This window comes from Oncorhynchus gorbuscha, linkage group LG02 (assembly GCF_021184085.1).
Source record: "Oncorhynchus gorbuscha isolate QuinsamMale2020 ecotype Even-year linkage group LG02, OgorEven_v1.0, whole genome shotgun sequence".
In the NCBI taxonomy this organism is placed as follows: Eukaryota; Metazoa; Chordata; class Actinopteri; order Salmoniformes; family Salmonidae; genus Oncorhynchus; species Oncorhynchus gorbuscha.
Window position 1 is genome coordinate 9,534,455 of NC_060174.1, and position 15,600 is coordinate 9,550,054.

The 15,600-nt window shown below is 43.3% G+C and overlaps 1 protein-coding gene across 1 annotated transcript in view; it reads right to left on the reverse strand.

Moving 5' to 3' along the window:
- Positions 1-8,718: 8,718 nt before the first annotated feature.
- Positions 8,719-15,600, reverse strand: part of LOC123996814 (TSC22 domain family protein 2-like) — a 51,461-nt gene continuing 44,579 nt past the window's right edge. The window contains exon 3 of the mRNA XM_046300548.1: positions 8,719-11,010. Within this exon, the coding sequence (XP_046156504.1) occupies positions 10,723-11,010 (288 nt within the window). The 3' untranslated portion in view covers positions 8,719-10,722. The remainder of the gene's footprint in view (positions 11,011-15,600) is intronic.

The window sequence follows — 15,600 nt, forward strand, 5'->3', positions numbered from 1 at the left end:
TTTGAGGACTGCAGAGGACAGTCTTATGATAATGGGGCCAACATGAGAGACAAAAACAAAGGTGTCCAAGCCAAACTCCTGGAAACAAATCCAAGAGCTCTATTTGTGCCATGTGGGGCTCACACATTGAACCTGGTTGTGGCTGATGCTGCTGGAAGTTCTGTCGATGCCACAGGTTAGATTGGCATGTTACACAAACTGTACACCTTGTTCTCAGCCTCCACACAGCGACGGGCCATCCTGAAAAAAACACGTGGACATCACTTTGAAGATGTGGACTGAGACAAGGTGTGATAGTAAAGTTAAGAGTGTCGAGCCACTGAGGTATCAGGCAGCAGCGGTGAGAGAGACACTGATTGAAGTGAGGGATCAAACCAAACACCCTGTGGTTGAGGCCCAGTCCTTGTCAGAGGAGGTGGGATCATACCGCTTCAGCATCTGTACAGTGATGTGGTTTGACATCTGGAGCCAGATCCAACACGGGAGCAAGCTGATGCCGTCTCCCAGGATGCATGTGGATGTAGGCAGTCAGTCTTCTCAGAAAGACAGAGAGAGGTCTCAGCAACTACAGGGCGACGGGCTTTATGACTGCACAAACGTCAGCCAAGGATATTTGCGAGGGTATGAATGTTGAGGCCGTTCTTCAACAAAAAAGGCTGAGGTCCACAATGCAGCACTTTTCCTACGAATCATTTGATCAGATCAAATCAAATCAAACTTTATTTGTCACATGCGCCGAATACAACAAGTGTAGATCTTTCCGTGAAATGCTTTTCTGACAAGCCCTTAAACAACAGCGCAGTTCCAGTAGAGTAAAGAAAATATTTACCAAGTATACTTAAATAAAAAGTAACACAATGAGAATAACAATAACGAGGCTCTATACAGGGGGAAGGAAAGATTTTCCTCATTGAGAAATGTGGGAGAGAAGTTTGGAGTGCTGTCAACCTTCCAAAGTCTCTCCAATGAGGAGCTGACAGAACAATGAGAGGCCCTTAGTATGACACTGCACTATGAAGAACACTCAGACTTGGATGGCAGAGAGCTTTTCACAGGAACTGAAGAACTTGTCTAACTTACCATCGAAGACCATGAACCTGCTTGAGCTGCTGCTATTTAAACACGGAAGGGAGCTCTCAGAAATGTATCCGTATTTGTGGACCGGCAGATTTCTTATGATGATGTAATTGATGACTTTGCGTCAAGGAAGGCAAGAAAGGTCAGGGTTCAGATGGCAGTTGTGTAATTTAGTTTGTGTGTTTCTTGTTTCAGTAGTTCAATAGTGTAATAATCAGGTTCTCTTCTTTATAAGTGTGTTATTCTATGTGTGTATTTGTGTCATAGAGGATTTGTACAATTGAGTTAGATTTGTGTTTTTTGTTTGCAATAGGGTAATAGTGTAATAATTAAATTATCTTTTTATTTCTATTTATATACTACAATTTGTTTCTATTTGTTTTTACTTATTTTGTGTATATTTATATCGTTTTAAATGTTATTATTATTTATTTGTGTTGTTCCAAATGTCTGAATAAAAATGACATTTAGTGCAGAATGGTGCTTTTTGTACGGGGGAGCCCAGGGAGCTATACAAGCTAGAACGGCCACTGGATGTGAAATGGTTAAAGTACAAAAGGAGAAAATAAATCAGCATAAATATGGGTTGTATTTACAATGGTGTTTGTTCTTCACTGGTTGCCCTTTTCTGTGGCAACAGGTCACAAATCTAGCTGCTATGATGGCACACTGTGTGGTATTTTCCCCCAGTAGATATGGGAGTTTATCAAAATTGGGTCACTCTCACACAGAGACACACACAAACAAAAATATCCTCCTGTATTTTGCAAGCTTTTCATCCTTGTACCATGTGTGAACTTTATTCACTGTTACTAGCCGGTTACCACCTGGTAGTCTACCCTGCACCTTAGGCCTGGCATTTGTACATAGAGTCATTGAACACTGGTCACTTGAATAATGTTTACATACTGTTTTACCCACTTCATATGTATATACTGCATTCTAGACAAGACTCATCCTATTTAACTACTGCTGTACACACCGTTTCTATTCATATACTGTCCATAATATCTATACACACCATCATATACATAAATGTTTATATCCCGGACTCTTGACATTGCTCGTTGAATATTGTTATATTTCTTCGTAACTTTCTGTTAATAATTTGTTAGATTTGTATTTTTTCTATATGAAGTATTTCTGGATCGTTGGCGCTAGGAACATAACGTGACATACACCCGTGATAAATCTGCACAATATGTTTGCGCGACCAATACAATTTGATTTGAATAGCTATTCCTAAACTGTAAGGGACACTGGCACTTTGTGCCCATCACTTGTTGCGGGCTCTGCTCAGTAAACTGTGGATATGCGTACTTCGCACACATACACGCGCGTATGGGCACACACACAAAGGATTGTGTCTAGGAGCCACACACATAATGAGAGGATTTTACATATTTACCTACAGGGCATTGCGTCTCTCGTTACTGGCCAGTAGTATAGCGATCCTAGCTACATGACCAAGGTTACAATTCCCCCTAAATGCGTTAATCCTTCTGGCACAATGCGTAGGGTGTTGGCCTTTGACGGGGTCCACTGCCCTACCACGCTGATCACTACATTGGTGTAAGAAGTGCGATCAGAACGCATGGCCCAGATGTGTGAGGGAGCTGAGTAGTCAACGTGCCTTCTTGTTTAGAGGTAGCTGTGTGAGCCATGTTACAATTCCCACCAAGTGGGTTATTCACCTGACACTTCCTACTTTGGTGACAAGAAATAAGAAAGGGCTATTAGTGTTATGTATCATATTTTTCCAGTAACTCTTAATAAACTTAATTCAGTAAGTTTATTTTGAGAAACTGTGTGACTTTCTAAAGACCACATAAAGAAACACATACAAAGATACTCAGGTGGTGGCAACATCTATCTTTTGTATCTAGGGAAAAGGTCATGGATTTGTGTCAAATGTTTTACAAAGTTCCCACATGATAGCGCTATGGAGTCATGGCTCAGTAAACTGGTCTAATAAACTGGTCTATGTGGAGACAGTAGTTGCTGTGGAGACAGTAGTTGCTGTGGAGACAGTAGTTGCTGTGGAGACAGTAGTTGCTGTGGAGGCAGGTTTGGAAAGGGTGGACATTAAGTCAGTTGCACAACTGAATGCATTCAACCCGAAATGTGTCTTCCACATTTAACCCAAACATCAGGCTTATTCAAGCATGTGCATGAGAGACCGTAATGAACAGTGAAGTCTTTGACTAGCCGGTTTCTCCACTGAAAGTGTGCCTTAGTCATGGGCCTGTATTCACAAAGCGTCTTAGAGTAGGAGTGCTGATCTAGAATCAGTTTTGCCATATTACATTATAATGAATGTACAGAGGGTACCTGATCCTAGATCAGCACTCTTACGCTGAGGAACTGAATGAATACGGTGCCAGCACCATCCACTCAGACGTGCTCAAGGCCACACGTCTTGAGGTGTTATGGACTACTGAGTGTTGGAAGACTTACACAATGATTTACACAACATTCACAGACACGTCCATGACAGTGTGAACGGTCACGTAGTGTAATATAAGATTTTCCGCCATAATTACTGCATCCAACTTCCTTCCTCTATTGCTGTCAAAATACTTTTTGTACAATCATATAGTTTTCATAATACTATATTGTACCTAATAGTATCAACTGGCATCACAATCACCTTTATTCATCCAATACATTTGCATGTACAGGAATTTGACTGGGTGAAATGGTGTCGCCACAATAAACAGGATATACAACCAGACTATAAACAGGATCTACAGCCAGACTATAAACAGGATATACAGTCAGACTATAAACAGGATATACAGTCAGACTATAAACAGGATATACAGTCAGACTATAAACAGGATATACAGTCAGACTATAAACAGGATATACAGTCAGACTATAAACAGGATATACAGTCAGACTATAAACAGGATATACAGTCAGACTATAAACAGGATATACAGTCAGACTATAAACAGGATTTACAGCCAGACTATAAACAGGATATACAGCCAGACTATAAACAGGATATACAGACAGACTATAAACAGGATATACAGCCAGACTATAAACAGGATATACAGTCAGACTATAAACAGGATATACAGTCAGACTATAAACAGGATATACAGCCAGACTATAAACAGGATATACAGCCAGACTATAAACAGGATATAGAGCCAGACTATAAACAGGATATACAGCCAGACTATAAACAGGATATACAGCCAGACTATAAACAGGATATACAGCCAGACTATAAACAGGATATACAGCCAGACTATAAACAGGATATACAGCCAGACTATAAACAGGATATACAACCAGACTATAAACAGGATATACAGCCAGACTATAAACAGGATATACAGCCAGACTATAAACAGGATATACAGCCAGACTATAAACAGGATATACAGCCAGACTATAAACAGGATATACAGTCAGACTATAAACAGGATATACAGCCAGACTATAAACAGGATATACAGTCAGACTATAAACAGGATATACAGCCAGACTATAAACAGGATATACAGCCAGACTATAAACAGGATATACAGTCAGACTATAAACAGGATATACAGCCAGACTATAAACAGGATATACAGTCTGACTATAAACAGGATATACAGCCAGACTATAAACAGGCAATACAACCAGACTATAAACAGGATATACAGCCAGACTATAAACAGGATATACAGTCAGACTATAAACAGGATATACAGCCAGATATACAGTCAGACTATAAACAGGATATACAGTCAGACTATAAACAGGATATACAGCCAGACTATAAACAGGATATACAGCCAGACTATAAACAGGATATACAGCCAGACTATAAACAGGATATACAGCCAGACTAGCATAAGGCAAACGATTCTTTGGTTTGATGAGACAAAAATGTATCTCTTTGCACTGAATGCAGAGCACTATGTCTGGAGGCACAGTGCATCACCGTCTAACACCATCCCTACCGTGAAGCACGGTGGTGGCAGAATCATGCTATGAGGATGCTTTTCGGCAGCAGGCACTGGGAGACTGGTAAGGATAGAGGGAACAATGAATGGAGCCAAATACAGGCAAATTCTTGATCACGACCTGCTTCAGAGTGCAAACTACCTTTACGTTCCAACAGGATAATGAAAGTCTTTGAGTGGCCCAGCCAAAGTCCAGACTTGAATCACATTGAAAAACTGTGGAAAGACTTGGAAGATTACTGTTCACCGCCACTCTCCATCTAATTTAACAGAGCTTGAGAAAATCTGCACGGAATAATGGGAGAAAATCCCCAAAGTCAGATGTGCCAAGCTGATACAGACGTACCCAAGACAACTTAACGCTGTAATCAACGCCAAAGGTGTTTCTACAAAGTATTGATTCAGGAGTGTGAATACTTATGTCAATTACATATGTCAGTGTTTAATTTTCAATACATTTGCTAAAATTTCTAGAAACATGTTTTTACTTTCTCATTATTGGGCATTGGTTCAGGCTGCAACACAACACAATGTGCAATAAGTCAATAGGTGTGAATACCTTCTGAAGACACTGTATATATATGTAGAGTCAGGTGTATAGGAATGTGTGCAAAGAGTAATATGCAGTTCTAGGATGAGAATATCATAGTGGACCAGGTGGCCAGTTGGTGAGGGCCACGGCGCTGGGGAAGAAGCTGTTCAGGTGACGGGAGGTTTTAGTCGTGATTGACCTGAACGGTCCGTTTGCCAAAGGGGAGTCTTTGGAAGATAGGGTGTCCGGGGTAGAATGGGTCGGTGATGATCTTTCCTACACGCCTCCATGCCCTGGAGTCATACAGGACTCTCGATGGAGGGCAGATGGCAGCCGATGACCCTCTAAGTAGAACAGACAATCCGTTGCAGGTTGCCCCATGGCCTGGACAGACGCATTCCGGAATCACACAGTGATCAAAGAGGTGAGGATGAACTCCATGATGGTTCTGTAGAATCCAATCAGTATTGTCCGTGAGAGTATTCATTTCTTCAGCTAACGCCTCAAGAAGTACATTGGCTGGTGTCTAGATAGGGTCCTTGAAAAATAAATCTGGCATTTGTTGGAAGGGAACACAGATTATCTATCCATTGTCCATGTGGTAAAGTAATGTGGAGAATTTATATATTATCAATTAGTCCATGAAATACTGAGACAATACTTTTGTGTAGTCCATGAAATACTGAGACAATACTTTTGTGCAAGTGATATTACCTTGACGAAAAATATGTTTAACTTTCCTGATTTTTCTCACTTTCGTAAAAATAATTGGAATAAAACTTTTTCTTCTATATTGAGGATACATGGCTTCTCATCTGTCCCAGTGTGACATATCATTTAACCTATATATCCTGTGTTTTTTGTGTAGAATAAGTGTGGTTTGTAATTATAACATCCAATGCTTCTACGTACTGTAACTGTGCAGTACAATACAGTCTGCTATTAGCAGACAAAATAAGATTAGATTCCTAAAGCTGTTAACAATATACAACGACATAAAAACACAGGGTCACAGTTGGTAGAACGTGGCACGTTCAACACCACAGTTGTGGGTTCGATTCCCACGGATGACCAGTGAGAAGAAGAAAGTCTGAAAGCGTCTGCCTTCTACTGCCAATCGGTCTGGGTGAAAGCGTCTGCTAAATGACATCAACGGTAAACACACCCACAGCATAGGTGAGTCAGAGAGACCGGTCTTGACACGTGCACCTGCCGTATGGAAACTAGGCTAGTGGAAGGATGTGTAGCTACAGTCAAAACTCAACGGAAATATACCCATGTGCATTAGAAACGTTTCCTATATCAGGAAACTCTTAGTGGTCGACCTATTAACTGCAGAGTTTACTACCTCATTTCACTGGCATATATTTAGAAATCCCAGAGTACAATGGTCATTACATTGTGGAGTTTCGTTTCTCTGGGATGCAATGAAACAAGCAACACGTAGCAACCATTTGGTACCAGGAAATGACCGTGTTGCATTCTTAGAAGTATGATACAGTTAGGCACACATTACCACATCATTTCTAAGGAAATACTAGCTAGTTATAACAATAACTCATCAATGTAACCCTCTGAACACCCCTTCAAATTGGTGGATTCGGCTATTTCAGCCACACCTGTTGCTGACAGGTGTATAACATTGAGCACACAGCCATGCAATCTCCATTAACATTGGCAGTATGGCCTTACTGAAGAACGCAGTCACTTTCAATGTGGCACTGTCATAGGATGCCACATTTCCAACAAGTCAATTTATCAAATTGTCTGTCCTGCTAAAGCTGTCGCGTACTGTACGTGCTGTTTTTGTGAAGTGGAAATGTCTTGGATCAACAACGGCTCAGACGCAAAGTGGTAGGCCACACAAGCTCACAGAACGGTCCGCCGAGTGCTGTAGTGCGTAAAAAATAGTCTGTCCTCAGTTGCAATACCCACTACCAAGTCCCAAACTGCCTCTGGACGCAATGTCAGCTTCAGGAATGGGTTTCCATGGCCGAGGAGCCGCACACAAGCCTAAGATCACCATGAGCAATGCCAAGCCTCGGCCGGAGAGATTTAAAGCTTGCCGCCATTCGACTCGGGAGCAGTCAAAACTCGTTCTTTTGAGTGATGAATCACGCTTCACTTTCTGGTAGTCCGACAAACTAATCTGGGTTTGGCGAATGTCAGAACACCACCTTCCCGAATGAATAATACCAACTGTAAAGTTTGGTGGAGGAATAATGATCTGCGGCCGTTTTCATGGCTCGGGCTAGGCCCTTCAATTCCAGGGAAGGGAAATCTTAATTCTACAGCGCGCAATAACATTTTAGACAATTCTGTGCTTCCAACTTGGTGGCAACAGTTTGGAGAAGGCCCTTTCCTGTTTCATCATGACAGTAACCCCGTGCACAAAGTGAGGTCCACGCAGAAATGGTTTGTCGAGATGGGTGTGGAAGAACTTGACTGGCCTGAACAGAGACCTGAACTCCACTCCATCGAACACCTTTGGGATGAACTGCAGCAACACTCCAACATCTAGAGGAAACACTTCCCAGAAGAGTGGAGAGTTGTTTTTAACAAAGGGAGGGGGGGGCAACTTCATATTACTGCCCATGATTTTAGTATGAGATGGTCTTGGTTATGTAGTGTACATTGGAAGCAGGCATGAACACCTCTGGGCACTTTCCTATTCTGCTTTTAGTGCCAACTTTACCATATTTCGTAAGAGTGCAGACCAGACATTTGTCTCATTGGCTCAATCAGGATCCTATTTCAGAATCTAAGTCAAGACACAAATAAACCTTGCTGCGAAACAAGAGATTGTCACACCTATATAAGCAAATATATCCTAGCCTAGTGTTAGTGTCAATTCAAAGTAAGATCATACAGCATCATGTGTCCTTGTTGATACTAGAGTGAAGTACATCAAGCAGAGACTGAGGTGAGATAGTTGACAGTATATACCCCTTGGACACACTATATACCCCCTGGACACACTATATACCCCCTGGACACAGTATATACCCCCTGGACACAGTATATACCCCCTGGACACAGTATGTTTCGTACTTGTACGTCAACCAGCTTAAATCAATCTAAGCCGATCGTTAGTCATTCATTGGAACATTTTTTTTTTATGCACTGGGCGAGACATTGACATTCTTAATAAAACAGTCATTTATTTATTTTTTACTGAAAACTGAAACCGTCAGAAGAGCACATTACAAGGGAATTGTTAAGATATTTTTTCCAAGGCTCAGTGATAAATCACTTTCATACAGTACACCTAGCATGTGCACAGCATCTCCTTCAAAAAAAAAAAAAATAAAATAAAAACCCGAAGTTGAAATCTAAATTCATCCTGCTAAAGATGACCGATTGTACAATTATAAGCCACAAAGAATAAACCAGGTCGCCAGACAACTGGCGATGGTGCAGGAGGCACAAAATTACATGTAACACAGACAGGACATACCATAATATGCTCATACAAGAATTTACCAGGTTCAAGCTGGAGTTGTGAAATGTGTACAACGTTTCCATTAAGTTAGAACGTTTCTTTATTGAAGTACAGATCGGTAAACTACAATCAGAATCTAAATGTTTGCATTCATCAAATACATTAAAACGTAACAAAACTTTTGTCTGCATATGAAATAAAAAAAGTTTTAAAAAACAACACTGTTTACATGAACAAAAAGATGGGTCAAACTTCATTTTCTGCTAATGTGAGCTTCTGACTCTCCCTTCCTCTTAATCCCCCATTCTCCCCCCCCTGTCCATTACCCATCGTTCAGACTGAATAACCAACTATACGTTACAATAAGAGCGTTGGATAAAAACATGAGGTAAGAAAGTGGTTTGATTATAGATCATGCAGAACATGCTAAACAGCATCCCCCCCCAAAAAAAATATTTGATGTGAAGGAGGAAGTGTAAAAAAAAAAAAAAAAAATTAAAGTAAAAATACATAGAAGTGTGCATTCAAAAATAATAAAAATATATAGGAATTACACAGCTTTGCGTCTTTGGTTACAAAGTAGGTTGAAAAAAATTCACAGCTTTTTTTGTTGTTTTTTTTACCCCCAGCCCAGAAATTAAATATGCGCAATAGAATTGTCAAAAAGGTTGGGGAAGTATGGCAATTTTCTCTACATTTTTTCCCCCAAAAAGAAACTATAGCAAAGGAAATGAACAGTGTTCTTCATCAAAATATAACCACCGAAAATTCATTGAAGAATATATATATATATTTGAAGAACTGGTGTTCACCTGTACAAACCCTCTACGCTCTCAATACTTTACACTCTACAAAATGTACATTCAAACCTGGATTTCATCTCATTTAAACGAACTGCCTTTTAGTGTTATCGGTGGAAATAGGAAATGGCCATTTTAAAGAACCTATTGCCTGTACAGAACTACTTGTTGCATTAGACTACCAAAAATGTCTGACCGATAATCATAAACAGAAACTTTTTTTCCTTCTTTTTTGTTTGTTTTTAAATATAAGTATTTCTGTTACATTGTTCATTTACATTATGAAAATAGCAGCCCCAAAATAAATAAATGCAAACAGTAAAACTGAACTAATGAATGTACGTATTTTTTTTTTTTTTAACTTGGGTCAAAGTGTGGTGGCTCTGGGAAAACTAGTCCCGCTCTTCTTACGGTGAGAGACACATTCCTCTTATGGTAGGGTGAGAATCCTCTTCCCCACCTCAGTCTCTTTGTCCCTCTCATTCCCCCCGTTCTTTTCACACTCACCAACAACAGCCCAGTGTTGATTTTTGGGGCCCTTTGGATCACCTCTAGTTATCCAGCCACAATACAGCCCATCACCTCTCTCTCCCCTGCGTGGGGACACAGGCTGCGATGTACTCGCCCCTGGACAGTTCCCCTTCGACTGAACACGGGACGCCCGGACAAAACAATGCTTTCACAGGATGATGGTCTAATACTGGGAAGGCCCGACGACAGCAGCAGCACACTGAAGCATGGCTCTTATTAACGCCACTCAAAAAGACAAGGGTGGCAAACAAAGGCCGATTTTGCTTCTCAAAAAAAAAAACATAATCAAGTGTTGATTATGTTATGGTTGGTTAGTTGGTCGTTTGGGGACTCCTCACGTATTTCGGGGAGGTGTTTTACCGGGGCAGGTGATCACGCTGAGGTGACGTTGGGCTGCTGGAGCAGGCTGAGAGCCTGGGCTGCACCCTCCAAGTGGGGTTTGGTATTGGCGGGGGGTTGCTGCTGAGGCGGGGAGGTGCTGCCGGCCGGGCTGATTTGGGTGGACGACAGCTGGGTGAGCTGATCAGTGTTGGCCAGGGACTTGAGCACAGCGTTCTCCCGCTCCAGCTGAGAGTTCCTCTCATACAGCTCCTTGATCTGCTCCTTCAGAACCTCCACCTCCTCCCTCACCGCATACATCAGGTGGCTCTTCACTAGGTCCTGAGGAGAAAGAGAGAGGGAGAGAGCGTTAGTACAACAACTCAGGAGCATATAACACTACAGAGATGTGAGGGGTCAGAGGGCTAGCAAGACAAAGAGATACTACCATGTCATGGGAGGGGTTACATCAGAGTGCTAGCAAGACAGAGCTACTACCATGTCATACTATGTGAGGGTCAGAGGGCTAGCAAGACAGAGCTACTACCATGTCATACTATGTGAGGGGTCAGAGGGCTAGCAAGACAGAGATACTACCATGTCATACTATGTGAGGGGTCAGAGGGCTAGCAAGACAGAGATACTACCATGTCATACGATGTGAGGGGTCAGAGGGCTAGCAAGACAGAGATACTACCATGTCCTACTATGTGAGGGTCAGAGGGCTAGCAAGACAGAGCTACTACCATGTCCTACTATGTGAGGGTCAGAGGGCTAGCAAGACAGAGCTACTACCATGTCATACTATGTGAGGGTCAGAGGGCTAGCAAGACAGAGCTACTACCATGTCCTACTATGTGAGGGTCAGAGGGCTAGCAAGACAGAGATACTACCATGTCCTACGATGTGAGGGGTCAGAGGGCTAGCAAGACAGAGATACTACCATGTCCTACGATGTGAGGGGTCAGAGGGCTAGCAAGACAGAGATACTACCATGTCATACGATGTGAGGGGTCAGAGGGCTAGCAAGACAGATACTACCATGTCATACGATGTGAGGGGTCAGAGGGCTAGCAAGACAGAGATACTACCATGTCATACTATGTGAGGGTCAGAGGGCTAGCAAGACAGAGATACTACCATGTCATACTATGTGAGGGTCAGAGGGCTAGCAAGACAGAGATACTACCATGTCATACGATGTGAGGGGTCAGATGGCTAGCAAGACAGAGATACTACCATGTCATACTATGTGAGGGTCAGAGGGCTAGCAAGACAGAGATACTACCATGTCATACTATGTGAGGGTCAGAGGGCTAGCAAGACAGAGATACTACCATGTCATACTATGTGAGGGTCAGAGGGCTAGCAAGACAGAGATACTACCATGTCATACTATGTGAGGGGTCAGAGGGCTAGCAAGACAGAGATACTACCATGTCATACTATGTGAGGGGTCAGAGGGCTAGCAAGACAGAGCTACTACCATGTCATACTATGTGAGGGGTCAGAGGGCTAGCAAGACAGAGATACTACCATGTCCTACTATGTGAGGGTCAGAGGGCTAGCAAGACAGAGCTACTACCATGTCATACTATGTGAGGGTCAGAGGGCTAGCAAGACAGAGATACTACCATGTCCTACTATGTGAGGGTCAGAGGGCTAGCAAGACAGAGATACTACCATGTCATACTATGTGAGGGGTCAGAGGGCTAGCAAGACAGAGATACTACCATGTCATACTATGTGAGGGGTCATGTGAGAGGGCTAGCAAGACAGAGATACTACCATGCTAGTGAGGGTCAAGACAGACAGATACTACCATGTCAGGAGGGGTCAGAGGGCAAAGACAGATACTACCATGTCATACTATGTGAGGGTCAGAGGGCTAGCAAGACAGATATACTACCATGTCATACTATGTCATACTATGAGGGTCAGAGGGCTAGCAAGACAGAGATACTACCATGTCATACTATGTGAGGGTCAGAGGGCTAGCAAGACAGAGATACTACCATGTCATACTATGTGAGGGGTCAGAGGGCTAGCAAGACAGAGATACTACCATGTCATACTATGTGAGGGGTCAGAGGGCTAGCAAGACAGATACTACCATGTCATACTATGTGAGGGGTCAGAGGGCTAGCAAGACAGAGATACTACCATGTCATACGATGTGAGGGGTCAGAGGGCTAGCAAGACAGAGATACTACCATGTCATACGATGTGAGGGGTCAGAGGGCTAGCAAGACAGAGATACTACCATGTCCTACTATGTGAGGGTCAGAGGGCTAGCAAGACAGAGATACTACCATGTCATACTATGTGAGGGTCAGAGGGCTAGCAAGACAGAGATACTACCATGTCATACTATGTGAGGGTCAGAGGGCTAGCAAGACAGAGATACTACCATGTCATACTATGTGAGGGGTCAGAGGGCTAGCAAGACAGAGATACTACCATGTCATACTATGTGAGGGTCAGAGGGCTAGCAAGACAGAGATACTACCATGTCATACTATGTGAGGGTCAGAGGGCTAGCAAGACAGAGATACTACCATGTCATACTATGTGAGGGTCAGAGGGCTAGCAAGACAGAGATACTACCATGTCATACTATGTGAGGGGTCAGAGGGCTAGCAAGACAGAGATACTACCATGTCATACTATGTGAGGGGTCAGAGGGCTAGCAAGACAGAGATACTACCATGTCATACTATGTGAGGGAGGGCTCAGACAGAGGGCTAGCAAGACAGAGATACTACCATGTCATACTATGTGAGGGTCAGAGGGCTAGCAAGACAGAGATACTACCATGTCATACTATGTGAGGGGTCAGAGGGCTAGCAAGACAGAGATACTACCATGTCATACTATGTGAGGGTCAGAGGGCTAGCACCAGACAGAGATACTACCATGTCAGACAGAGATACTACCATGTCATACTATGTGAGGGGTCAGAGGGCTAGCAAGACAGAGATACTACCATGTCATACTATGTGAGGGTCAGAGGGCTAGCAAGACAGAGATACTACCATGTCAACTATGTGAGGGTCAGAGGGCTAGCAAGACAGAGATACTACCATGTCATACTATGTGAGGGGTCAGAGGGCTAGCAAGACAGAGATACTACCATGTCATACGATGTGAGGGGTCAGAGGGCTAGCAAGACAGAGATACTACCATGTCATACGATGTGAGGGTCAGAGGGCTAGCAAGACAGAGATACTACCATGTCATACTATGTGAGGGTCAGAGGGCTAGCAAGACAGAGATACTACCATGTCATACTATGTGAGGGTCAGAGGGCTAGCAAGACAGAGATACTACCATGTCATACTATGTGAGGGGTCAGAGGGCTAGCAAGACAGAGATACTACCATGTCATACTATGTGAGGGGTCAGAGGGCTAGCAAGACAGAGATACTACCATGTCATACGATGTGAGGGGTCAGAGGGCTAGCAAGACAGAGATACTACCATGTCATACGATGTGAGGGGTCAGAGGGCTAGCAAGACAGAGATACTACCATGTCATACTATGTGAGGGTCAGAGGGCTAGCAAGACAGAGCTACTACCATGTCATACTATGTGAGGGTCAGAGGGCAAGACAGCAAGACAGAGATACTACCATGTCATACTATGTGAGGGGTCAGAGGGCTAGCAAGACAGAGATACTACCATGTCATACTATGTGAGGGGTCAGAGGGCTAGCAAGACAGAGATACTACCATGTCATACTATGTGAGGGGTCAGAGGGCTAGCAAGACAGAGATACTACCATGTCATACTATGTGAGGGGTCAGAGGGCTAGCAAGACAGATACTACCATGTCATACATGTGAGGGGTCAGAGGGCTAGCAAGACAGAGATACTACCATGTCATACGATGTGAGGGTCAGAGGGCTAGCAAGACAGAGATCACTAGAGATACCCATGTCATACGATGTGAGGGTCAGAGGGCTAGCAAGACAAGACAGATACTACCATGTCATACTATGTGAGGGGTCAGAGGGCTAGCAAGACAGAGATACTACCATGTCATACTATGTGAGGGTCAGAGGGCTAGGACAGAGATACTACCATGTCAAGACAGAGGGCTATACTACCATGTCATACTATGTGAGGGGTCAGAGGGCTAGCAAGACAGAGATACTACCATGTCCTACTATGTGAGGGGTCAGAGGGCTAGCAAGACAGAGATACTACCATGTCATACTATGTGAGGGGTCAGAGGGCTAGCAAGACAGAGATACTACCATGTCATACGATGTGAGGGGTCAGAGGGCTAGCAAGACAGAGATACTACCATGTCATACGATGTGAGGGTCAGAGGGCTAGCAAGACAGAGATACTACCATGTCATACGCTAGCAAGACAGAGATACTACCATGTCCTACTATGTGAGGGTCAGAGGGCTAGCAAGACAGAGCTACTACCATGTCGTACGATGTGAGGGGTCAGAGGGCTAGCAAGACAGAGCTACTACCATGTCATACTATGTGAGGGTCAGAGGGCTAGCAAGACAGAGATACTACCATGTCATACTATGTGAGGGTCAGAGGGCTAGCAAGACAGAGATACTACCATGTCATACTATGTGAGGGGTCAGAGGGCTAGCAAGACAGAGATACTACCATGTCCTACTATGTGAGGGTCAGAGGGCTAGCAAGACAGAGCTACTACCATGTCATACTATGTGAGGGGTCAGAGGGCTAGCAAGACAGAGATACTACCATGTCCTACTATGTGAGGGTCAGAGGGCTAGCAAGACAGAGATACTACCATGTCATACTATGTGAGGGGTCAGAGGGCTAGCAAGACAGAGATACTACCATGTCATACGATGTGAGGGGTCAGAGGGCTAGCAAGACAGAGATACTACTATGTCCTACGATGTGAGGGGTCAGAGGGCTAGCAAGACAGAGATA